Genomic DNA, 26098 nt, shown 5'->3' with positions numbered 1-26098 from the left:
TTGCCTGAACCACCTCAACATCACAAAACGTACAAAATTCCTGAACTGTGAAATTACTGTAATAGGACACACAAAACAGCCATCCTCCTCCTCTTTTCATTTATGGAATGACAAAAGACACCCTAAACAACAGTAACAAGAGCACAGAACATCAGAAATATGCCCTAACAAAGCCCAAAATTTTCAAAAATCTTGGTCTTTCCATAAAGGAAAAAAAAGTCCAACCAGTAACAGAGTAGAGATATTCCTACACCACAGTGAGGCTACACAGGACTAACACTCTCAAAACCACTGAGAGAGCAGCACAGAGACTTGGATCATGTGATACACCTATATCCAAGAACAGAGACATAATAAATAATACATTCAGTATCTTAATTGAGTGTTCCCCAGATATGCAACTGGGTAAACTACATTACCTTACTGCTATTTCTTTCGTGCTCTGTTTTTTCATTGTACCAGGGCTCATCCCATTTCTCTTCAGCTTGCCATGCATACTTTAAAATAGTGCTCAGAATGGCTTCAAAGAGGAGGATTATTAGATAAATAATCAAAAAGGAATTCATGGACCTATAAAGAAGCAAAAAAAGAAAAGCAATTTCAGTTTATTTTACTCAATCTGTTGACACACTGTGATTACAAGAATTAACTTACTGGACACCACTTCAAAAAACATACCCTGTGCTTGATATGGATATAAATTTTCTGTGTGACAAGCAAGTAACAGAATGGAAAAGAAATCCTACACCTTACTAAGACAAAATGTCTATATGGCAATATGAGGACTAGATTAAGGTGCAAGAACATCCCAACAGCTGACTTGTGTCACACCTGCTATCCAAGATTTTGGGGGCTGACTTATCCTTCTCTTCTTCCTTGAGTTTCTAGCAAGGCTGTGAAGGCAGTACAACCAACCACACTGGAAACCCAAGGTTGCACCTTTTCCTTCAGTTAAAAGAGCACTGCCACGTGCACCTGACTATTTAACCCAGGCCATGCTACACCAGGATACAGTCACATCTGTCTCTATATTCTGTCACATCAGACAGACCATCTTTCCACCCCTTGCTTTGATGACTGAATGTTCACACTCCAGTTCTGTCTGTATGTAGCTATAGAAGAATAATCAATCCCACGCTTGCCTAAGAATTCCAGGAGGCTCTCTCACAGTTTTAGTAACTGCAATAAAGGCAACATAAATCAGAACTTTTCCCTTTAAAGTAAATCATGAAATTCAACATACAAATCTCTACTATACTAACAGCTATCCTGTAACCTTGAGCAAGCTTGGGTATTTCCACTTCATACACGACTAAAGAATCAATAAAGGATGAAATATTAAGAAATTAATTTTATCTTTACAGCTTCCTACCAAAGGCAAGGCAATCAACACACTCTTCCCTTGCCTAAAACCCAGTGAACCCAACAGGGTTTTAAAGTTACAGAGGAAAAACTAAGTTAAAGCTCTATGAATAAGAGAGATATCAGAAAATAAACATACTTTTCTACTGCTGACCGTTTCTGAGATTTACTCTTGTAATTTAATGCCATCTTTGTCTCCATACCTGTATACACTGCAACACCTGGGAAGGAAGGGGGGGAAAGAGTTATACTTTACTTTCTGTATGTATAATTTGCAGAACTTTTCATTTTGAGAGACGCAGGATAAAATCCAAAGGTGGTATTACTTTTGTGTTTACTTCAGTATAGTGATGAGACAGTATTTTGTAGGTATTTGCAATATTCTGCTATAGTAAAACAGTACTACTGAAGTAATTTTAACACCTACTTTAACACTGTTCATTATTATGACTGTACTGCTCAATATGTATTTTATGGAAATCAGAATGGTAAATCTCAGGAGAAAGTCTTGAACAATGGGTAGCAGTAAGAACAGTCATTTATCCATTGAAGTTAAGTTATTCCTTTATCAAACCACTTCAAATATTTTCACAGAACGGAGCTGGAACTTTATATCCTTAGAGATTCTTCAGCATAATATCATTACTTTCATCTATAATCATATCCCCTCAGGTAACAGGCAGCAAGATTATTACAATTTCTTCAGTGCAAGTAGAATTAAAGCACAGTTCATAATCATGCTTTAAGAAGAGAATACTCTTTAAATATTTAGATGTCTACAAACCAAATATTTCTTTAGTGTTTTTTAATCTTGCTCCACGAAGTAAGAGACTTTCAGGCCCAAGAGGTCTAAAAAGAAATAGAAATATCAGCATTTAAAAATTAGTTGTTCTGTATTCTGTAAAACAAATGAAATCCAGTCTCCTATGCAAAGCTGTCCTATATTCCCAGTGCAGCAACTTCAACCCCACCCTCGTTTAGGTCCATCTTCAATCATCTTACACGCCTCACCCACACATCTCTACAGAGCTCTCTGTTTCATTTCATGTCTCCTTTGGACACTGCCATACTCTCCCACCACTGTTACATATCCCATAATTACTGATTGAGTTAAATATTCCAAATGGTTGGTTCAGAGAGACCTGCAAGTTACTCAGGAAGCAAGCAGGCAAAAAGCCAGTTGGGCTCACAGTACGCCAGGAATGCTATTTTTAGGTTTGGCTAACTACCCATCTTACTTCTACCCCTCTGACAAACTGAAATGATCTAGAAAGTTCAAAATTTTTCATACCAAACAGAGACAAACAAGTAGATGGTCACACCACCACCACAGCAGTGCAAATTTTGCTTCCTAACACAGGAGTAAAAATTGCATAAATATTTTTTTCCTCACATCTATCGCAACGCAATAATACATTCATTTCTTTAGCTAACTCCAAACAGGGCCGGGACAATAAAGGTCTAATTGGAAACAAGGTCAGTTTAAGGTTAGAGCCATATGTTCTACTCCAGCAGTTGTATCACCTTTAGAAACTATCAGCAGGGTTGGTGTGAAATTAAAAAAAAATGTATTTTTGCCAGTGTTTCAAATGAAAGCAGAAATTTAACAACTGCAGTGGACAGGTTGACATACCAAGTATAAGCAAAAGAAGTAAAGTTCATATGCTAAGTGCTGGCACACAAGCCCTTGGGTTTGCCTTGCTTTCCCTTTAGCTTTGCCACAAGCAGTCCGTGATCACTATTACATAAACAAAGCTCTTATACCTGAAGTTCCTTTGAAAGCATAACCTGGAGTTACTCAAAAAAACCCCCAAAAGCCAAATCCACAATCCACCTCCCACAGTTAAACATTTAACTTAATTAATTTAACTTAAATGTTACTGCAAATGTGACAGTTACCATCACAAATACCATGTGCACCAATTATACACAGATTATGGTGAGTTCTTTAAATTACACATACATATGTTAATGTTTTAGGCTAGACTCAAACTTCAACTGAAGAATTGAACTAAAAGGGACTAAATGCTCGAGCATTTTAACTTTTCATATAAGAAACATAATTTGTATTTCTGGATCCAAGTTTGTAAAACCAGTCTGACAAACCCAAAATAAAAAACCTGAATCACTGCAATACAGTCTAGACAAGTTTATCTTTGAGAGACAGAAGATATATCTTTGCTAGAAGTCAGAACTTGCAATTTTTTTTCCACACTCCCTTTAAACTGGCTCTGTTTTATGTTGTCAAATTATTTTGATAGATTATCCCAAAGCTGAACCTCTCAATCTTGAGAGTAATGGATCTTGAAAAGCTCAAAGTGAAGTATCACATAAAGTGACCTTAGAAAACAGCTGAGTGGGGTATTGGGGATGGTATGGGTGGTGTTTTTTTGGGGGGTGGTCAAGGGCACTGGACTTGTGGCCAAGTGACCTGCCTTCTACACCCCCATATTTCTTGCAAAAGCCATTTACAAATCCTTGATTCACTCTGAACTCCAGGTCACTCCTATCTAAAACTGACAAACATTTGCAAACCTCAAAGGAGTCTCTCAGACTGAGACTTTCAGTCCTTCAGACTGAAGCACATGGAAAATAGCTCAAGCAGAAATTTCACAAAAAAAAAAAGTGTAATAGATAATATTTTGGACTTTAGAAGAGTGAAAGAATCATAACAGATTTACCTGTTTCTATGACAAATATACATCATAACACAGCACTTCACCTTTTCAGAAGAGGTGACCAGGTTTTTTGAAAGCGCGACTATCCACAACCCACATGATAAAATAATTAAATAACTTAAATGCTATCTATTCCTGAAAATCTGGCCATTTCTTCTGAGTGAGTTCCGTGTCTTTATTTCAAACCATGATCTTTCTCACTCCTGTTCTTCCTATTTTCCCTCCTGGTAAACAGGATCTGCTGTAGTTTACATAATATACCACTGGAAATTGTTTCAGATCAATAAATGCTTTAATTAACAACTAGCAACAAAGCTACCAGCTGATTACCAGAGCCTAAAAATTACCCATTTCGGAGCGGCCAAGCCTTTCAGAACCATTATATTAAATCTGAAAAACTGGGTAGTAATGAACTTTCTTTCACTAATTTTCTCTCTTCTCCATCTGAAGTATTCAGCTATAACTGACAACTTTCAGTAAAAATACCCCTCCCTTTTACATATTCAACAGTAACTCTTATTTGTGATGGTTGTGACTTTAACCACCTTCATGTGTTCTAAATAACCATCTTAGAAAATTTGACTCACCGTACTATTTCTTCAGCTTGTTGACTTACAGTTATTCTTCCAACAAATCTAAGAGAGATGGGAACGTTTTAGAAATATCTGCATAAAGACTCAAAAATGTAAAAAGTCTGTATTTACAAAAATGTCTTTAATGGTTCACAAGTACAAAATGGAACAATATGGAAACACTGGCACTAATTTTACAAGAGACATTTAACAACAGAAACATTTATCTGTCAAAAGAACAGTCGTCTGAGAAAGCCTATTAGGTTTCATTAATAACCACAAAAGATTATATTTCTACTCACTTAAAACAGATTGTGACTTTTTGATGATTCAGTAAGAAATAATTCCTCAACGAATGTAAGTTAGCATATTACCAACCAGAAAAAGTATTTTTTCTTTCACTAAAACAAATCTACTCTGCATTTAAAATCTGACGTTTGCATATTTAGCATGACCTCAGCTACAAACAGGGACATAAACTTCCATAGCAATTGTACCTTAATGTGCTAAATATCAAATATCTGAACTGCTGCTCAAACTGAGTATCTTAGTTTTAATGAATTTAATATTTCTCAAAGATCCCAAAGTTTACTGAAGAACAGCTGTGACACTTGGATTTTAAAAACTACTACTTAATAGCTACCATTTTCCACTATACAATTCAGAAGAAACTTGGATGGGAATATAACTTTTGCTCCCCATGATATCTATGACATTGATTGCTGATGTTAAAGAACACTCAGATATCCCTGTTTTTAATCTAAGGTTTTACTGTTGAAGAATGGAGTGCAAATCTTGAGCACACGCAAAATAAACATGGTCAACACATATCTTTGGAATTAACATAAGTTTACAACAATTTGCTATGATTTGAGTTAATTTCACTTTAAAATATCCTATATAGTACTGAAATCACCTGGCAGAACCTTATACAACTCATTCTCCAAACTGGTCATATTCACAGGTCATTTAATTTTTTTAAATCTGGAAACAAGTTTACTGGTTAGAACAGAAATGTACATAATTAAAATATAAAAGATAAATAAAAACTATAATTTCTGGTTTAATATCAAAATACTAAAACTTGCCACTTGCAGCTTTCAGTAAGTACATATGTATAAACACAGGCTAATTATTAAAATCTAAAATTCAAGCACATGTCTGAAGCTATTTTAATGGCAGCAAGACCGATAACATTCATAATATTAAACATCTCATTTTGAGGTGTTTAATTTCAAAATATTTACTACTAAAGTGATACCTGTACAGATCTGCTTCTGGCTGCTGACATTCTATAACAGCTACCAGTTTGTCCAGGTTGGCAACAGACTGCAACACTGCTGTTTCTGGGACCGCAACGTGCGTCTGTAAAACAGTGCCCCTTAAGTTAACACAGGACTGCAGGCAGCAGGGGGGGTATTTCAACAGGCTGAACTAAAAATGACATCCCAAATTAACTGTTTCACAGAAGTAACCCAGACCTTAAGATTGGTCTCTCCATCCAAACTTGCAGTGGTGACATGGCATGAACCGTCCACTCGATCAGACGACAGAAGCACCAGGTCAACAGGAAAAGTCTCATCTTTGGCTACTCTGACAATGTCCCCCACCTAATGAAGTGAACACAAATGAGAAATACACAAAGAGAGTTTGAAAAGAGCAGAATTCATTTCAGCACTGTTACCTAACCATGATCAAACAGGCCACAATGATTAGTAATGAAACAAGAGCTGTACTTATGTGATAGAAACACAATTTTCAGTTTGCCCTTAACCACATACCCGAATGTTTTTAGATCTAGTTTTCACAAGGCCACCACTTCGAACAACATAAACTGGAGCACCGTTGACTTCATTGTCTGCTTTATGTCGTAGCCAATCTTCATAACCCTGTGGAAAACACACAGAAATTTACTTTTCAAGCAATAAACCTAATTACTAAATAGCTTCTAAGCAAATGCGCTTCAAATTACTTCCTGCATAATCTGAATATAGTCACTAATTTCTCTTGAGTTTCTACTAGAGCTGTTACTCAAGAACCTGGGAAACCTCTTAATTTTCACTCACAGGGACAAGTAAATGCACATAAAGCAGCAAAAGTGGTGAAGAAACTTAACAATTTCATATTCTCTGAAAATAAACAGGCAGTGATATTTTCTGCAGATCAGATGACCAAGCACTCATTAAATCGTTGATCTGTATGGATTATTATACCACAAATCTGGGAAGAGTCAGTCCGCAGGGTCCTTTATGGATTCCTTTTTTTTAAAGAAGTAACAGACTGAAATTACTTCCTCAAGTCATACCAGACAGCACTTCTTATACTTACTGTCATAGCCTATGCATGAAATCTTAAGATTTCCTAATTTTGCATGACATGCTGTTGACACATCAGCTCTGTATAGCAAGAGAAGATGACTGAGAAGGTTTTAATTCTTTTTGAGTCCTAATGGAACAGTTTGCAGCAACTGAGCTTTTAACTGATAAATTAAGCAGTTTTTCTTTAATTGATATTCTGCACCTCTTCAAGCACCCTTTATCCCATGCACACAAATGTGCAAACATTCCTGATCATGAATCCAGGTATATTATCCCCATCTTATTTTCCTGAAGTATTTATACATTGCTTATTTAATCTAATAGCATTAGATCATAATAGCATAATAATCTCTAATCCCCAAATCTAAGTACTGTTTGGAAAGCCCCACAAGCAGTGCAAGAAATGGATCCATCTATGGATCAGCTGCCTCCTACATCCTGGCAAAACTCCTGCAACTCATTTGCAATAACAGAAAGATTTCCTAAAATGCTTTTCTGTAGGTATAAAATCTGTGAAAGAGTTAAAAACACTTCCTTGTAAGTCTGCAGACAGAAGGAGGGAGCCGTATGAAACAGCAGGCATAATCCCAACTCATCCTACAAACATTATATGAATGTAATAATACAAAGAGTATTAATGCAGATGCAGTTGGAGAGTTCTGCAGTTGACTGTAGTCTGTAGGGAAGTTAAATGATGAATTTTGTATGTTAAAAGTACAGTTTGGCAGCTCTACCTTCATGTACCTCCACTGTTACTAGCACAAATGAATAAGGACAGCACAACTGCACTGCCTGGGTTTGAAAAGAAAGGGGAGAGGAAACAGGGAAAAGAAAAGAAGCTTTATATGCCAAACGCTTAAAAATAAATAATTAAGAAGTGTCTAGTAATAGCAGCCACACACAGACATTCTGGGAAATCAGAATCCTAAAACTCCTAAGTAAGACTCTTTTCAGAATCCTTCCTAATCAATATGAAAAAGCAAGAGTCAGTACCTACAGTTCCTTGTTAAAGGTGACTGACAGAAGAAAACAAAGGTTTAACTAAAATCCAGTAACCTTGGGGCATTTGTCTCATAGACCTGAACAGCTGAGCAATATGGGCATTTGGCAAAGAACTGAAATTTACCTTCTTTAGAAAGTACAGATTTCAGCGCTTTCCCCATCTGACATCTACTGCCTACAACCCGAGGGTGACACCTCACACCAGGGAATTCTTAAGAGCCAACTTAATCTGGTCAGTTCAAATTCCCCCAAAATTTACCTACTGTGGCATTTTTGAGAGTTCCTTATCCTCACTTGCAACTATTGGAAAAATACTGTGACAAAGAGAGATGCAACAGGAACACAGGGAATGTTGCTTAATTGTGTGAAGAGAAACTAAGATTAAAATCCCTCAATTAAATTATATTCTTAAGTCCTGTTTAAATAACTTCATCAAATGTAATTGAGAAACAGCCTGCATTTTATATGACGAGGGTTTTCATTGTCAGTATTGGTCTATAATTATTCAAAACCTTCAAAGTTCATAATTTAACTGACAGTCAAGTAAACATCTCTGTTCAATCAGCTAAATACCTATAACTTATTGAAATGGACTAAGTTTCCTAAAGCTCCTTGGGAAATACCTTTATTTTATTGTGCTTTGGCTTGTTTTTTTAACTTTTTATTTTTATTTGTTTGCCAATTTTGGACTCCTCTGAGGATTGTATATAGACCTTCACAGGCACAAGGAGGAAAGTGCTCTGGCTAACAGGACAGATAAAATGACACAGCATGAGTTGCACCACTTTGCAGTCTAGTATGTCCTTCTTCTGACCTAGGTGCAATTACACTTCTAAGAAAAAGTTCTGTCTCCTTTGCTGAGTTTAAAATCAGGCTGAGTTCTGAGGTTTGCTAGAGGTTCCACATTAACTGGTCTTCTGGAAGCAGGGGAGAGTTCTTCCACCCACTGCTAAGCTTCTTAAACCTGTATATGGTTAATGCTTCTATTTTTCACCTTCATCTTTTGAGAGAATATTAAATCATAGTTTAACATTTATCCTAATGTAACTTTGTACAGAACTGGTACCCCACAGCTTTCAAAAAGGGGTTTCTTTCCTTAAAATCTGCTTCCTGTGAGAGAAAATGGGAGCTGATTTTGAGGCAATACTGAGTATTTTCCCCTCTGCATTCCAACAGAAGGTTTGTCTTTCTTCCCTGTCTGAAGGCAGCCTGTTGGAAATAGCACACTTAATTGTCCTTCCAAGGTAACAGCTTGTGAATATTTTTTGCCTTCTTTGCAGCATGTTGGAAAAATGTGAGTCCAATAGATCAGCTTAGGTGGTTCCAATAGTCCTTGCAGAGATATTGAGACAGCCAGGAAATCTCCTGGTGCTTTGCAAGTCATGAATGATTTCAAGTTTCTCCAGAAGGAATGACAGAATCTCTATTCTTTGCAATTGATGATAAGATACTTAAATTTCCCAATATAAGATTGGACATCTGGAACCAAGGTGGTGTTAGATTATTTTGGCCTATTTTAGACTTACACAAGTCCAACTTCTTCCTGGAAAAAATGATCTAATATTTATAACTCTGTTTCATAATCTCTTTTAGTTCACACACCTTTAAGGGATATTATCCATTGCCTACTTATCATTCTAGCTCTTGAATATGTGATTTTCTTGCGGGGATGATGGTAAAAACTGCAATTGAATAGGATTAGGGCACTCTACATACAGAAATTGCACAGTAACAAGATGAAATGTTAGTCCAAATATTACTCCAGCATTAAGAACCCCTCTGCCCCATTCTACCCAGTTGAAAGCTAGAACTATTTTTACTTTTGCCCTATTTCTGGGTGCCTTTGGGTGTTATTGGCACAGAAGGCAAATTGAAATTCCAGTTGTAGCTCTGTAACAGTCTCCTGCTTATTTTTCAGTTGCTAGACTGCATCTCTTCCCCAGACAGCACTGTCAAACCCCTTGAAGGGGATAGTTCCTGAAAATAACCTCCCTGCAGAAGAGATTATAATTTCTATTCACATCACCTCTTTATTTATGAGCTCGTTTCTTTCTTCTCTTGCTTTAAGGGTTTAGAGAAAACATAAGATTTTTTTTTCTTTTTCTTCTATTTCTACATTCTCATTACCGGGGCTCTAGGTCTCAAAATGGTGCTTGAACAAGATTTCTGTTAAACTCAGATTTTTCTTATTTCAGGTGCTATAAAGCACTTCAAAATGTTTTATGCAATCAAACAAGAAGAAAAGAAAACCAGAAGCTTTCTAAATTGGAGCTTTTACCTGGTACAGGATTACATTTAATACCTACTTTACACCATGGAATGTACTCCTTGGGGCCAAACTTGCCTTTTAACTACTGACAAACATGGGCTGCACCACTGCTCCATCCACCCAAGCTCCTTTCTCAGTGTGTGATGTGGGAGGACTGGTTTTGATATGCAGTGAGGTGTGCCAAAGGAATAAGCGAGGAGCTTTCACAAAAGGTCTTATAACAAGTGACATGTAATGTTTAGACAAAAATGCTGCCTGACATCATTCACTGTCCATTTAAGGGTACTGCAGTGAGTCACTGGGCGCTCGACAACTAACCAAATGCTGAAGCTCAAGCATCTAAAAAGAAACATTAAATACAAAATCCTTTCTAAAAATTACACTGTTTTACGTATTTTTAGTATCTAAGCATTTTCTTGGTCAGACTTTGTTAAGTAACTTTACCCTCAAAAGCCTTCATGCCACAAGGTTTTTCCCCTTTACCTGTTTTATGGCTGTCACAGTTATGACAAAGAATAATGGCAATCCACTGGTAATAGGACTGGTAGGGGTATCTATCATGAGCTAAAAGGGAAGAAAATATGAACATTAGCTCAAATTTTATTTTTACCATTGTACTTTCAAAAAAAAAAGCCAACAAAAAACCACCCTAATAAAGTAAGATGACAACAAGATGATACTTTTCCAAGTATCTCATATATGAGTGTTTTTACTGCACTTCCTGCAATATTTCTGGAGCAAAACTCAGTTTCTGACACCTAAATACATGTCAATAATGATGCAAACAAAAGGTTCTAGGTAACAGAGCAGCCTTAGTCACATTTATAATGCATGTGACAATTTTAAGAGTCCTTAGTAAAAGGAAGACATACTTCCATTCTACAGAGATGAATTTGGAAGTATATTACAAAGGAAAGAAATCTACATTTCATGATGCTGTTTCAACATTCTATACAATCTACTGCTTACCAGCAATGTAGAGTATAACATCATCCATTTTAGAAGTGAAAAAATAAAGTTAAAAACAGTAATTTCCAATGGTTTAGATATTAGAGAACATTTTCTTTTTCAGACTGCACCTTTCCAGTTCCCCCAAGTTAACATGCATTTTTTACAATCTGTGCTATTGTTGCTGGCATGCCAAAAGTGCAGTGTACACACTAAGATTCTGTATGTGGGGGGATGTTAGTGCTTCTCCTCTGCTGCAGGAAAAAAACAACACGGTCAAGTGCTGCAAAGAAAATATACACAGGAACTATTCAAAACCACAGACACTGATTGGATCCACTTTACCTGAGACCTATGGCATTGCTTTGGGAATCATTAAAGAAGAAAAAACAAAATCATACATGAAGTTTACTCTCTTAAGAGCCAAGAGCCTCACAGAGAAAACAGATTATGCCACCTTACAACGCATGCATGAGTTTATTTCTTTTGCCATTGAAACAGACAATTTATGGAACACAATAAAAATGAGACATAGCCTGCAATATTGTTCTTCAACTGTAGCACTGCAATTTCAGCTTGGCAGCATGTTGTCCAAGAAGACCCATGCCAAAAGCACCTGATTTAGGTGATATGGATGACATTTCTGCCATCTATACTCTCTCACTCTTTATCAAGAGAGGCTCATATATGAAAATGAAGCAGGTTTTGTGTTGGTGGAATTGTCATGGCAGCCTGCTCCCTTTGCCTCTTTCACCAGAACACCATGGTCCTTTGCCTGCCACACAGCTGGACACACATCCACACACACCTGGTGTCACCAAAATGCAGTCTGTCACCATGTTTTGGGCATGCACGTGTGTGGTGAACAACGTGGACTGGACTGCACTGCAAGGTTAAATCCCACACTGAGACTTTGCCCCAGCTCTGCCATCCCCAGTGGAACAAGGTGGTAATGACAGATTCTGCATCTTGGTCACATGAGATTTGTATGACAGGGAATATACCATGGTGATCAACTTTAAAAGGCACCTTTGCCTTATATAAAAAAAAATAAATTAGATATTAATGAACTTCCAAATGGGATTTGAATAAAAACATTCTAACAAATGAACAAAAACTACTGCAGCTTTTCTCCTGTTCTATTTCCAAGAATGCAGGCACATAGACAAGACATTTCCCATACACATGAGGGCATCCACTTGTCACAAAGAAAACAGGATTACACTCAAAATAGAAGTTATGCCTTTAGATCTCTATTTGTTCATGGACATCACATTTAGATATTACTGAACTCAACAGTTTGAAAGAAATGTGACACAAAATTGAACTAAAGGGGTAAATCTGCATTAAAAAGAAATAAAAGCAATACTGGCTGTGGTTACTTTAAGTAACATTTATGTACTATCTCCAGCATGTCTCCATGTTCCTCAAGCTACAATATGTTTAAACAGCATGAAACATCACAACAGGAATGACACAGTCAATACTCTTAACTAGGAAAATGCGATGGACAACACATTCTGTCAGACAAAGTTAGAACAGTATGACTTTAGTGACTCCCAACACAGGAATTTTCAGCCTAGAAAGGTCATTCTTTCTAAATGTGAAAGAACAAGATCAAGGGACACAGGAGGCAATGGATTCAAAACTACAGAACTGGACCAGTACTGACATCTTGCACAATCACAGACAAATTTTATGAACTCCTCACTATCCCTGTTTTTTGTCAAATGAGGTGCCATATTTTTCAGATGCATACTATTAAATGTTGGTTAATCACTGTGGAGGATTGCACACGTTCAAAGCATTCTATTTTATAATAACAGAAAAGTTTGTGTACCCCAAAATCTTGTCTCTGCCTCAGATATTAATTTGTCTTTCAAAAGTTACTATTTCTCCTTAGACTCTTTCTCCTTTCACCTGCTAAGCCTACAATAGCTCCACAGAATTCAAGTACAATTACAGAGCTGGGGGTGCAAAGATTACCGAAAACGTACAGACTGTCATAATATACTCGTGGATGTTCTTCATTAAAAGAAGAACAAAAAAGCTACAAAAGCCACAGCAGTATTTCTGACCTGTACTGTAACAATAACAGCATTAACTGACATCTTCAAAACTGACAAACTGTCAACCCAAATTGTAACACCTGTGGGTTCATTTCATCTGAACAAATTGAATGTCAGGATCTTAGAACTGTGTCACAATAGTCTGTTGATTTACAAAAGCGAGATTCCTCCTACACTGGGAATACACACTAATCTCTGCTCAGCTCAAGAGCGAGCACACTGCCCAGTTTGGTGCCAGTGAACCTGAATGTCTGCGTTTCTGCACACAAATGTCCAAGAAGCACTTAAAAACACAGAGTAAAACTCCTGGCTTATTCAACCACCAATGTCCACAAAAATAAGAAGCCTATTTGGAATTTCGTTACTACCTTACAAGATTTAAAATTGTATTTTGAGGCAATTGAGTCGCTCTGCTGTCAGTGCAATGGGCTTTAAAGCTGCACACTTAAATACACTGGCATTCATAATAAAACCTAAGAATAACACTTAAATTTGGACATAATTATTTTTAAAGTGATGTTCTTTTCCCAGAGAAACTGGAAATGTGTTCTTTTTATAGGCAGAATATGTAAGTAGAGAAGCTAAATTCACAGAACAAAAATCAGTGGCAGATTTACAACATAAACTGCAATTTCCTGAGTATTATTCAACTTACCTGAACCAAAAATATAATGAGAAAATAAAAGTTGGCTACTCTTCTGAACTGCTCAAATAAGTTTTTTGGAACAAAATTCCACACTGTATACTGAAGGGAAAAAAAGAGAGAGAAGAGTAATTATGACACACTGAACAATTTTTCAATGAAATTCAGTTCCAATCCCATTAAAGTCTGTTAAGCTAAATCTTTTCATTCTCCATCTCCCCTCCCCCAAACCTTCTCCTGGTCTTGGTCTTCTCCCACACAGAGCTGCTGTATCCAATTTTTGTTGTTTTTTTCTCCTTCTGTTTCAAGTACAGCTAGCAGGGAAGCAGGGGTAGCAACTGCATTGCCAGTACAGGCCACGTTTTAAATGTTCTCCTACCCACTGGGATAGGGGCAGCTGGAGTCATTTGGCTGTTTGCATCCTGGGTAGCAGGGAAGAAATTTAATTCTTGCAGCTGTAACATTCTCTCCAACACCACAGTGACAAGGCACATCCCACCACCAGCTCCACTGATTTCAATCCAAGAACACACTAGGAGGGAATCTGCAACTGCAGTCCACTGCTGATTTATTTTATGCAGAGTATTAGCTTTCAATTTGGCTAATTTAAAAACTCTCACAACCAGCTTCACCCTTCCTTTTAAGTAGTTTGGTGCATCACATCCAGACATGACCAGCACTGGTTTAAAACCTACTTTCCTTCAGAAATCCTGACCAACAGGCTTGATTGCTCTGTACTTTAATAGGCTTTGAGGAAAGAAGGATGAGAGGAGAAAAACTACATAGGAAGCAACCTTGCTTTTCCCTCAAAAACGTTTAGAGTTTGTTTCATTTTGAATATTGTATATGCACCACTAGACATCATACACACCTGCACATCTACCAAACAACTTTTTAAGTAACACATCAAGTGGTTTTCCCACAAGAAATTGATTCCTTACCTTGGATGATATGATTCTGTTGTCTGCAAACTTCTGAGGAACATAATGGCCATGCTGGGGAAAACGATTTGCTATATAAATAGTTCTTGTATCGCTTTGATGTGGTGGGTCAAAACCCTAAAACATAAAATAAAAAAGAGGTGATTGAGAAAGGTTGTTAATAGCTGCTGTTTTCTAAAACTGTTAACACTTTGTTCTGAAAAATGATATACAGATATCAAGCAGCAGTTTCAGAATAGTGGCTCTTGTATAGTAAAGAAAATTGATGTACAAAATTGAAGTCTGTTTTGTCCATAGTATTTTCAAAAATTGGGAAAAAACCCTCCCTCAATTCTGAGGTTGTGTACTCATTCTGAAAAATAAAATTAAAAAAATCCTTTCTCAAGAAGGACAGAGATGCAAACTTGAAACCTTGTGAAACTTAAAAAAGAAGAAATAGAAATGAAGATGAAAATATAATTAAATTACAAAACCTCACAGTTGCGTTCATAAAACTGATTATTGAAAAAAATAAAAGGTCAAAATAAACAAGTTATACTAGTATGCTGTGATAACTGGATTTTGAAAAGATTCTCACCAGCTAAAAACCAAAAGCATATGCATCTGACTAGACAATACTGTTTTTCCAAACAGGTTTTATCTCCAAGAAGTAACAATTTGTCAAATCTCAAATGTGATTTCCTGTCATGACCACCAATTCATCCAACAACTCTGAGTCATCCATGTCATCCCACTGAGGAAAAGGCCTTCAATGCTGAGGAGGCTGGAGAAGAAGTGGGAGCCACAGCTAAAGCACTGGGAACCCACTGGACAACACCCAGAGGACTGGAACATGAGCCACAAGGGATCCTAAAAACATGACTTATAACGCAAGGCTGAACAATCTAAAAGGCAAAGAGCAAACAAATTAGAGTCATTTAGCCTAGAGGAGAGGAAACTTGGGATGTCCTAGCAAATCTTCTGATATATAAAAGACTGTTCCATTGAGAAAAGAGGTACTTTAAAGGACAAAGAACAACAGAAGCAAGTAGGCTTAAGCTGCAGGTAGGAAAACTTAGTCTGGATATTGGCAACCAAACCAACATTCCTTTCTTATGGAAAGGAAGAATTAAAAACCAAAATAAGTCATGTGGGAAGGTTGTAATGTCTCTGTAACACAAGGGCTTGTATCTAGGTCATTCAAGTCTATCTTTAATAGAGCCTTTCCTGGGGCTACATGACTCACCAGAACTCTTCCTAGCAATAATTTTTTGACCTGGACAAGCAGGTGATGCCAAAAGACAACAAACAACACAATAAAACAGTAATAATTCAGACAACAGGCCAAGAAAACTACTAAAATAAAAAGAGAAAAGCTCTAAGACATGAAATAAACCAGTGAAATTAAATCTGGAACTGTTAATTGTTCAATCAGGAATCAATGACTGTCTGTGAGGTGCTGAATTTCAGCGCCAACACCACCCACATTCCTAATCTCAGAATTGACTTTGCACTGTGTCCACAATCTCCTTGTTCTTTGATGCCACGTGCAAGGACAACTGGTGGAACAGCTAGGAAGGGCATTACCAATTCCACTACTGCAGGTGAGGAAACGACATTTGCAGTTGTGTTGCTTCACATGTGAAACCAGGCTCAGACCCTGAATGATGACAAATAAAAACTGACACTTCACAGAACTCCAGAAGAAGATACTTCTGTACCAGTTAACTACAGATGATAAACAGTGAGCACAATGAGTGACACAAAAAGTGGTTGGTTATAACCCATCGAGAATTTTCTTTAATCCATGAATATCTCTAACACAGGGCATTAGGTCTGTTCACATCCAGGATGGTGTCATTTTAAAGTAATGTAATAATAAAAAGAATCCTCTCAAACATACAAATTTTTGTGTTTGACATCATTACCAGAGAAACCTTCTCCATCAGAAAGAAAGAGGTCCAGAAAAAAGAAGGGAGAAAGAAAGGAAGGGGAATTTTTCAAAGAGATTTGAAGGAGAACAAACTTTAGATGACAAGCAGTGGAAGGCTGGTCTAGTCACAAGCTCCAGGGTGAAAACTTGTTTAAAGATAAGAGTGGAGCAGTGAGACAAAAAGTAGATAGGGGAAAGGACAGGAGAAAATACATAGGATGCCAAAAGCAAAAAGAAAGGAACTGTTCACAGCTTTAAGAAATACAAGCATGAAAGTAAGATGAAAAAAAAAGTACCTGTTAAATGATGACACAAAATTTAAAAAGAGAACAGTGTTTGCAGCAGAAACATTTTGGATTCCTGACATTAGTGACACATTATTTCTAAATCAATCCAGAAGATGCCACAAATAAAAGGGTTTTGCAAGCAAGAAAAAATGTGCCTAATTAGTAAGACTAGGTACACAGCTCTCTTCTATCTCAGAAAATGTCTGGCACTCACAAAACACCAGACATTCTCACTTTGGAAAGTCATACTCTACAGCCTGAAAAAATTCAAACAGATGTAAAGCAAGGGAAATAAAACCAGAAAAAGCAAAGAAAACAAGTGGCAGTCTTCTTTCTGACAGTGAAAAATGCTAATCTCCATGCCACTTGCTGAAAGTTATTAAAAGATAAACGAAAGATTTCAGAGTGACTACAGTATCACTGAATTTTTTATATGCCCTTTTTAGGCAACTATCTGAGCACCTGAAAGTTGATGAGTTTGATGACATTTTTATTATGAAGAGTAAAGACCTCTGTACAATTCCAGCCTCACTGCACAAGCACTTCTATCAGAGAAGAATACATCTGCTGAAGCAGACTCAACTGATTAAAAGAAATCTATTTTCCAAATCGGAATCTCTGGCCAAACAATTTTACAGGTGCAGTTGTGCAGTTAAAACAGCTTAAAATTGCAGTCTTTACACATTTAATTCCATTTTGTTGACATTTGCCACAGAGAAAGCTCAGAAGCTGAGCAGTCAGCAGATCACCCAAGGCAGGCTGGGGACAAAAACCCTTCAGTTGTCAGAGCTGTGGCTGGAAAAGGACATCCCTGACAACCTTAGTGACTTGACTGTAGTCACAGTAGGAAATAAGTGTCAGAGCTGGGAACAAAACCCAGATTTCTTAAATTTTATGACTGTAACTTCTAAAGATCATTTGAAATTACCCAGCATCCCTGTCATCTCATAATTAGCCAGACCACAACCAAGTAGATCTGCCAGAGAAATTTTCATTACACATCTCTCCAAGGAAAATTCTGCACAGACAATGAACTTAATTTTCAAGAACTGAAATGTCTTTAACACTTCTCAAACTACGTGACTGGTCATTGAGCCTGCTCCTGACACAAACTGATTTGTAGTCCAAATTTCTGCCCGGCAAAGGGATTTTGCACGGTAACTGTACACAGCCAGCAAAGCAGGCTGAAGCACACTGTCTCCTAATTTCACTTATTAGACAGTTCTCTCTTTCTAACGTCATTCTCTAACTCAGCTGCAGAAGTAGGGTAACATGCCCTTGTCAAAGGATTTCTGCAGCTGAACAGCATGAGCAGAGAATCCCCAAATTAAAGTTTGAGTCTTGCAAAACGATTGTCACCAATATCTTTCAACAAAAGTTAGTTTTCCTGCAGTTCTCTCGTGAAGTGATTTCTACCCAAGTGCACAGATAATTGATGACATCACAAATGATGCTGAATGTATTACAGAATCTGATATTTAAGGCTTCTTGATAAGGTATATTACAGGCATATATATTACATGAGTCAGCTTTAAATAAAATTTGACCATAAGATAAAGTGACCTGATTTTCCCCCCTTCATGCTGCAAGTTAAATCTACATTTATTAGCTAAAGTTCAGCCCTTCAGCTGATTTATCAACACAAACCAAGAGTTATCTACCCTTGGAATACATCCCTCACTTAATTTCAATCTACACATTCCCAATAGAAGTTTTGCACCCAGATAAACTTGACATGTTTGTTTTTGAATATAGTTTAAACACATACCACTTAAATACAATACAAAGTGCCTGAGTGAAGCTGATTTACAAAGCACAAATGAAAGTAACTTTTGAGGAAAAAAAAGAAAAAGAAGAAATAAGTGATTCAGAGTTTTCCTTTTTTATAAATTTGCAATGACTCTAACCAAAGACGAAGTAGTTTTTACTAAATTCCTTCAGCAGTGATTTCGTTACTGTTCTAAAAGTTAGACAAAGACATCCTCTGTGCAATAATTAGGTCCCTTTAAAACAGCACAGAAAACATACCCTGAGGAACTGAGGAGAAATATTTGACTGCAATTTTATGCAATTTATTTCATGAAAGAAATGGGATTCAACAGCCACCCCCAAATAACCCCTTCCTACATTCTGTCTCCATCTCAACCACTGTACCAGAATTGCCCATGTAGCCATCGGATAAGGTGGATTGGAAAACTGATCCAACCAAACCCCCACCATTTTTCCCACTTGTTTTTTTTATTATTTTTTATTTTTTTTTTAATGTGTCAGTTCCCTAAAACAATTGCATGGTCATGCCAATTGCCTGGTGACAAAAGCTTTTACTATGAAAGAAGAGTTTTATATTGCTGCTGAGGAAGCATTATTAACACACACAATGAGTTAGGCAACCACAGAGTAAGCAAATGAGAAGCTGCACTACAAAAAGAGACCCTCCCAACACCTGCAAGCGTAAAGGAAGAAAAGAAAAACAGCTTTTGTGGTCAACTTGTTGATATAATATACACATATACTGCATATATATATACATATATACACATATAATGCTTCAATACCACTATTAACGTAGGGCAGTGTGCACGTACACCCTCCCCACACCCTCCCCAGCACTGTGAAGTGAGACAGCAGAAATTCATGGATCTTTCAGCAAGGATTAGTGACATGAGACCAGCACACAACAAACCAATCGCTGTGTCAAGCTTTGCAATACAAACATCGATAATTACGAATCATGTGACAGGCAGTTTTTGCCTGTGACTTGAATAAAGCTGGCATGGTTGAACATCATCTCCCAGGGTTTCTCATTCATTCCTCACAGCTTTTACAGGGGTAAAAAAAGCAAACTTATATTTGCCAAAAGAACTTCTGCTATGTGACCACTTTTCAGTGAAAGGGGTTTGAAAGAAGAAGTCTCATTTAGAGCCTCTTCCTCATTTCAAAAACCACACTGGACAGTGCTAGGAAAAGTAGTAGATCCCCCATAAGCCATCTGATTATCAAGTACTACCCAATAAAACTAATAAACAGATGAAAACCTGGTCTCAGAAACCCTTTTTCCCCAGGAAGTGACTTGACTGATCGTGGCTGCAGAAGCAGAACACCACATCTCCTGGCAGACAGCCCAAAAGTCTGCTATTACACTGCTGTCAAGATATATTTTGATTAAAGGTGTTTTGAGGAAATGGATTTTCTTGCTTTGGATTTTCTTCTGAATATACATAGAATACTTTTCCCTCTGTCAGATAAGATGATCTATTCACACTCCATGCCCATTTTCAGAAGTCTGTGTAAATTTGTACTCTATACAGTCAGCCAATAATTCTTTCAGTCATATAACTAGGCACTGGTCAAACTGAATTTGCCATATCAAAGGTTAGCATGAAGGAGGAAACAGCCTCTCACAGCAATTTTAAACACTGCTCTAACAACTAAAGTAGTGAATCAGCTGAAGCACCCTGATGTGTACATGGTTTGTTCCTCCCCTTTTAAATACCACTGCAGTAAAGAAATAAAACTGTACTAAAAGCCATGCACCATTCGTGCAACTTCCTCTTCCCACTTACTGTATCTACGGTTGTTTAAAATATCTGACAATAAATCATGCTGTAACCTTCTAAAAGACCTATAACCAGACTACATTATTTTGTGAAAACACACCCTCTAGGAAAGAAGGCCTGAGAAATCATGAAGCAATAATCTGTCCTTTTACTACATTAAAAAATCTGCCTCATGCTATATTCAGAAAAGTTGTACTCGTGCTCATCACAAAGTCCTGGTTACATATAGCTCAAGTTGTTCTTATTTTGCCTTATTTTTTCAAAATGTCCACAGAAGTAACCTGGGAAAATCCCTACTTAAAATTAAAAAAAAAAAAAAATCATTTGTCTTCTCTTTATTTATCTGCAAACATAACAAGCCAGGTCAACTGGCCTCATTCACTGCTAACATACTTCCCTGCGCCAGTTCCTCTGCTCTGGTCACTGATGCCAAACATACTGGTCTTGTAACATCAATAAAATCAGAACGGAAAAGGGAGCTGAGCAGGCAAGTTATGCTTTCTAACACAGTGCTCTCAAGACTGTTATGGCATGGTTGGTTCCTGTGAGCAGCAAAGAATTTTAACAGAGGTTCAGGTACAATGCTTAATTCTAAAATAGTCTGACTTGCATCAATGCAGGAAATGGCTTTCTTACCCTCCTCACAATCCAAATCACAGTATTTACAAAGCATTTTGGATTTCATATGATAAAACAAACCTAAAGCCTTATAACAGCTACTTGTGACTGTCTTCAAAAGAATGCCAACATTCACATTTGTCCTACAGAATTATTATTCCAGCACCCAAAGGGGGACTACAAGAAAGCCAGGGAGGGACTGTTTACAAGGGCATGTACTGATATGACAAAGGGTAATGGCTTTAAACTGATAAAGAGCAGATTTAGATTAGATATAAGGAAGAAATTTTTCCCTGTGAGGGTGGTAAGGCTTTGGTATGGAAAGCTGCTGATGCTCCTTTCCTGCAGTGTTCAAGGCCAGTTTGTATGGGCTTATCCTCTTGCCTCAATGTATTTAACCAATAAAATGTCTGTAATACATTCCTCATTCATTGCTTTATTTTAGGATGCTCCCTGTCATAGTCAGACACACAGATTATGAAGATTATCAATAACAGATCCAGTGATACTTTTGCTCAGATGCTGTTTGGCAGAAAACAGTCTTCACAATAAATGTGTCTTCAACTCAAATGAAGGAAGAAACTTAGTTAACAGCCAGATTCTAAGAAGCAAACCTCAGTCTCAGACAGGGCTAGTCGCTACTCTTCAAGGCCAGTCAGTGCTCTCTTTTTCTTTATAAAAAATGTTAAAGTCCAAGGAGTTTGTGAGAAGTTGAAGTTTGACAGGATCTGTGGTCCAGAATATTTGGTATTTTGCCATGCTTCCCAAAGCACCCATTCCTCTAAATAAGTGGAAATGAAGATGCCTTTGAAGTTCCAAATACACAGTTTTTTAATCTCAGAACTAAAAGTTTGCCTCTGTGGGCTCCAGCAATTAGTTGTTCATATCTGCAATATCATCTCCCCCTCAAGCATGAACAGAGACTGGGCAAGATTTTCAAAGCTGACGGGTGATTTCAGATACCTCTCAAGAGACAACTATAGGGCACCATATTTTGTAAAATAAGAATTGAGATCCCCAAAATCACAAATCACTTTTAAGAACGCTGCTCAAATATAAAGTACCTTGAATATGGAAAGTGCCACAATTCTGCAGTAATCAATCAGACAGAAATAGCAGCTACTAAACAGGTCACACTAAGAAATACAGAACCAATGCAGTAAATGAAACATTTAACATACAAATCCTTCATCTACCTTGAATAACCATGGTATCTCAGAAAAAAGTAACAAAACCCCCCACACCCTAACTGTATCCTTTCTGCACATTCCCTGTATTCATTTAAGTAAGGTTATAGCAGATGTTCAATATTTAATAAGGCATTCCAATCTGTGACAGGTTATGAACTTTCACTTAAAACTAGAAAGCAGCTCCAATTTTGTAGATAACAATTTCACCATAAAAACATTACATTTGTCAAGTCCATGACAGGACAAATACAGAATTCCTTCACACATTTGCATCCTATATGCACCAGTATCTTAAAATGAAATGCTGTTTACTCACTGCTTTGAAGAGTCATTTGTAAAAGTATTTTACACAAGCATGAAGGGCTCCTGTTCTGGGCTACTAATACGACCGCTATCCCATAAGAATACTGAAAATCACTGTTTTCAATATCTGGATTGGTTCTAGCAGCAATAGCTACTTATGCCAATCAGCTCCGGCACTGCAAGTCTAATTCACATTTTCCTTCAGCATGGGGAAAAAAAAACCTTTCCAAATATCTCTTCCCCCAGAATCACCCCAAGATAATAAATCTTACGGCTTTTTCAAAATGTGTGCCAAAATTACACTGACAATTGCTGACAGTTGCTGCTCAACAAATTTCACAGCAAGAGAATTTCGTTCATAGCTAGGACTGTCTAGCTCTTCCTTTTAACACGCTCGGATAAAGCCTGATCTGTAAAAACACTAAATTGTGAGTCTGCTCCATCCATTGAATAGCACTTTAAGTTTTAATTCCATTTCAAATATGATTTATGACCTAAGTATCAGTTTAATGTCCTGCTTTCAGACATGTGTACAAACTAGTTTATCCTTAAAGCCTACTAAATCTTAAGCATCCTTTCTACTTTGTTGCGATTCCCCTTCCAAACAGATATGTAAAATATCTGAAAAAACTGGCACAGCCACCCATAAACTAAGCACAAAAATGTGCAAAGGAGTAACAAAATGCAGCAACATATAACAAGATATTTTTTTTGGTTTAAACCATTTGAAACTTCTTCCCCTGGTAAAGTATTTCAGGATGAAAACAGCCAGCTTGCCTTTTGTCTACATCATTATGTCTCCTTCCCATTTACAGTAAAGTTTTCCTTTCCCATGCTTATTTTTGCTCAAAGTAAATAAGGAAAAAAATCCTCTTAAGTCACTGCATGTGGGAGGCCAAGGAATTGCAGGGGTTTGTTTTTCAAATCACAGTGTAGCTGTCAGTCCCACTTTCTATCTTTTCTATCATGGCCCGTACTATTGCTAAGTGGTTTTTTCAACAGCAGCTGAAAAGAGGTTTGTAAAAAAAAAAGTAAGGTTAAAAAAAAGTCTAGCTGCAAATATGTCACCTGTGTTTTGCTGAAAGATATGACCTTGCATTTACAGAGGCACTTTGTCAGATCTATCTTGCTGCAGTTCTTATCTGCTGGCTTAACAAACAGATTTTGTGCTAGAAATTAGAGGATTTTTTGGAGAGGTATAATGTAGATACCTTTTCCCTGGTGAAATAGTTTAAAAACGAGTTGTAACTACTGAGGGCATTAAAGTACAATAAAGAGACCACCAATGAAAGGCACAAGTCATGAGGCTTTCAATGAAATTTAAATGCTTTATTATAGTTTTCTTTTATAACTCCTATCTCTCCATCCCGAGGAAAGCAAATGTCAGTTTTAATGAAGTCAGTCAATCCATTTAAAACTAGAAAAACAAATACCAGTGATATTCAAAACACATGTTGAATGTTATTAAATTTAGCACATATGTACTTGCCTTAGATTATGAATTTTACCTTCTGGTGAGAGGTCATAAGCAACACTAAGAAGAGGCATTCACCCTGAACCACCCCCCCAAATACTACCTGCTGACTAGAACACAAAAAGTTTTTGCTCTTTGTCAACAAAATAATATTTTTCTCCCCTAGTCACATAAAACATAAATAGATGGTAGTTAGTGAGGGAAGAGGACCTGTTAGTGCAGGAATATCATACAGTCAATTAAATAGTCATATTATTGAGCGACAAGTGGAAATTTGGCACAACAAAAAATCTGCTGCTTAAAAAAAAGAAATCCAAGTCTCACAGCAAGGCAGCACATTGGACAACGCTGATCTTCCTATTTTTAAAACAGTCTTTGAAAGACACAGTCTCATTACTGCTTTGATTAAGTTTGGGTAGGCAATATTTAAATTTAGGGTTTAATTTTTTACGAGGTAAGACTTAAAAAATCCCAGAGAGGACAGAGCGGATGTCTCCATTGGGAACACACAGCTGGCTGAAGGCAGGGCCAGGTTCTGCACGCTTTGGAACACACTGTGCTGAGAATGTATCAGCCTTCAGCAGTCGCAGAATACAGAAAGAAAATAAGGGTAGAAGACTCAAACACAATGGGAGGACTAGTCCAGCAGATCAAAGAATATCTCTAGCAGAAAAAAAACCAGGCCACATTTTCTCCTGACATGAGGGGAGTCACCAACCCCCAGCTCTCAAGCTACTCTACCAAGGCCATAATGCCACCTTTGGCCTGTTCTAACACGCACCTCGCTGATCCTGCAGTGACAATTCAGAAGGTATTAGCTGGGCACTCTGAACCATGGGAACTCTTCTGAGAAAATATGCATTTATTTTTATAGTATACAATAACAAACACCCACTTAATTTTAGTCAAAAAGGCTAAGAGGCTTCGATGACAAATAAGAGGGGGAAAACGATACTCCAGAAAAGCAAGGTGATTTCAGAAGCTAGATTCTCAGTCATTAGATTAGTTTAAACTACTTTCAGCATTCAAAAAATACAGGGAATTACTTTTTTGGGGGGGGAGGGGGTTAACTGTATTGATTCAATTAATTCAACAAAATGATTAAGTGACAATAATAAACACATGCCAGGGCAAACAGTGAGATCAAATGCTGTCCACCTTGCTCACAATGCCAATAACTGCAAGTTATCTCAAAATACCGTCTGTTCTCTCAGAACATCTTACCAGATACCAACATCTGGAAGCAAAAGGGATGTGACAGAGATTACCAAAACAAAACAGTCAAAAACATTCTCTATGATCACCCCTCAGTGCAGGCTATGTAGAACTTTTGGACTAGACGAACTCTAAACTTTCCTCCCAATCTGAGCCTTCCTATAACCATGAAATAAAATTTAGTCTGGTAATTAGGTTTTCTGGTTAATCTATATTTTTTATTTTTGACTTACAGCTAAATAGTAAAGCTGCATTTGCCCGTATACCTCACGTAAAAGTTGCTGTCAGTGCACAGCAGCACTGAGGTTCTTAAATTGTAAAGATCTTCTATCAAATACAGCTCAACTTTGCTTGTCTTGAACTTGTCATTTATAGAAGAGGGACCAGGCAGGCAGCTCTTAGGTTTTCTCCATGCAATATCTTTTGTACATCATTGAGATGACAGATAACAGATCAAAAGGCTCAAACTCCTCATAATAGCAACTAGAAGGATAAACCAGAGACCCTTCTTCACATGACAGGACTAATAGTTCAAAATTACACAGCTAAAATCACACATACAAAAGTATTCTACAACAATTTTTGGATACCACTTCACCAGACAACTGAAGGTATCATTATTTTCTGTCAATACCACTGCAACAGCTCCTACACTCCATGTGCACCACCAGGACCCCAGCACAGTCCAAACACTGTCACAAACCCACAGAGCTAGAAGCGGAACAGAAAGTCACCGAGCT

At 37.3% G+C, this 26098-nt stretch overlaps 1 protein-coding gene across 15 annotated transcripts in view; it reads right to left on the bottom strand.

Moving 5' to 3' along the window:
• The window catches only part of ATP11B (ATPase phospholipid transporting 11B (putative)), a 64910-nt gene that overhangs the window by 35297 nt on the left and 3515 nt on the right, over positions 1-26098 (bottom strand). For all 15 annotated transcript variants that reach the window (XR_010433034.1, XR_010433035.1, XM_064665951.1 and 12 more), the window contains exons 2-11: positions 14803-14919; positions 13874-13963; positions 10685-10765; positions 6394-6501; positions 6094-6222; positions 5874-5977; positions 4628-4675; positions 2147-2211; positions 1502-1583; positions 420-570 (exon numbers count right to left, since the gene is read on the bottom strand). Coding sequence is in view for 13 of the 15 variants with exons in the window: in XM_064665951.1 (XP_064522021.1) it covers positions 420-570; positions 1502-1583; positions 2147-2211; positions 4628-4675; positions 5874-5977; positions 6094-6222; positions 6394-6501; positions 10685-10765; positions 13874-13963; positions 14803-14919 (975 nt within the window). In the remaining 2 variants the exon portion in view is untranslated. The remainder of the gene's footprint in view (positions 1-419; positions 571-1501; positions 1584-2146; positions 2212-4627; positions 4676-5873; positions 5978-6093; positions 6223-6393; positions 6502-10684; positions 10766-13873; positions 13964-14802; positions 14920-26098) is intronic.

Source organism: Pseudopipra pipra, chromosome 10 (genome assembly GCF_036250125.1).
Source record: "Pseudopipra pipra isolate bDixPip1 chromosome 10, bDixPip1.hap1, whole genome shotgun sequence".
Taxonomy (NCBI): Eukaryota; Metazoa; Chordata; class Aves; order Passeriformes; family Pipridae; genus Pseudopipra; species Pseudopipra pipra.
The sequence above is the reverse complement of the archived record's forward strand: the minus strand, read 5'-3'. Positions and strand labels throughout refer to the sequence as shown.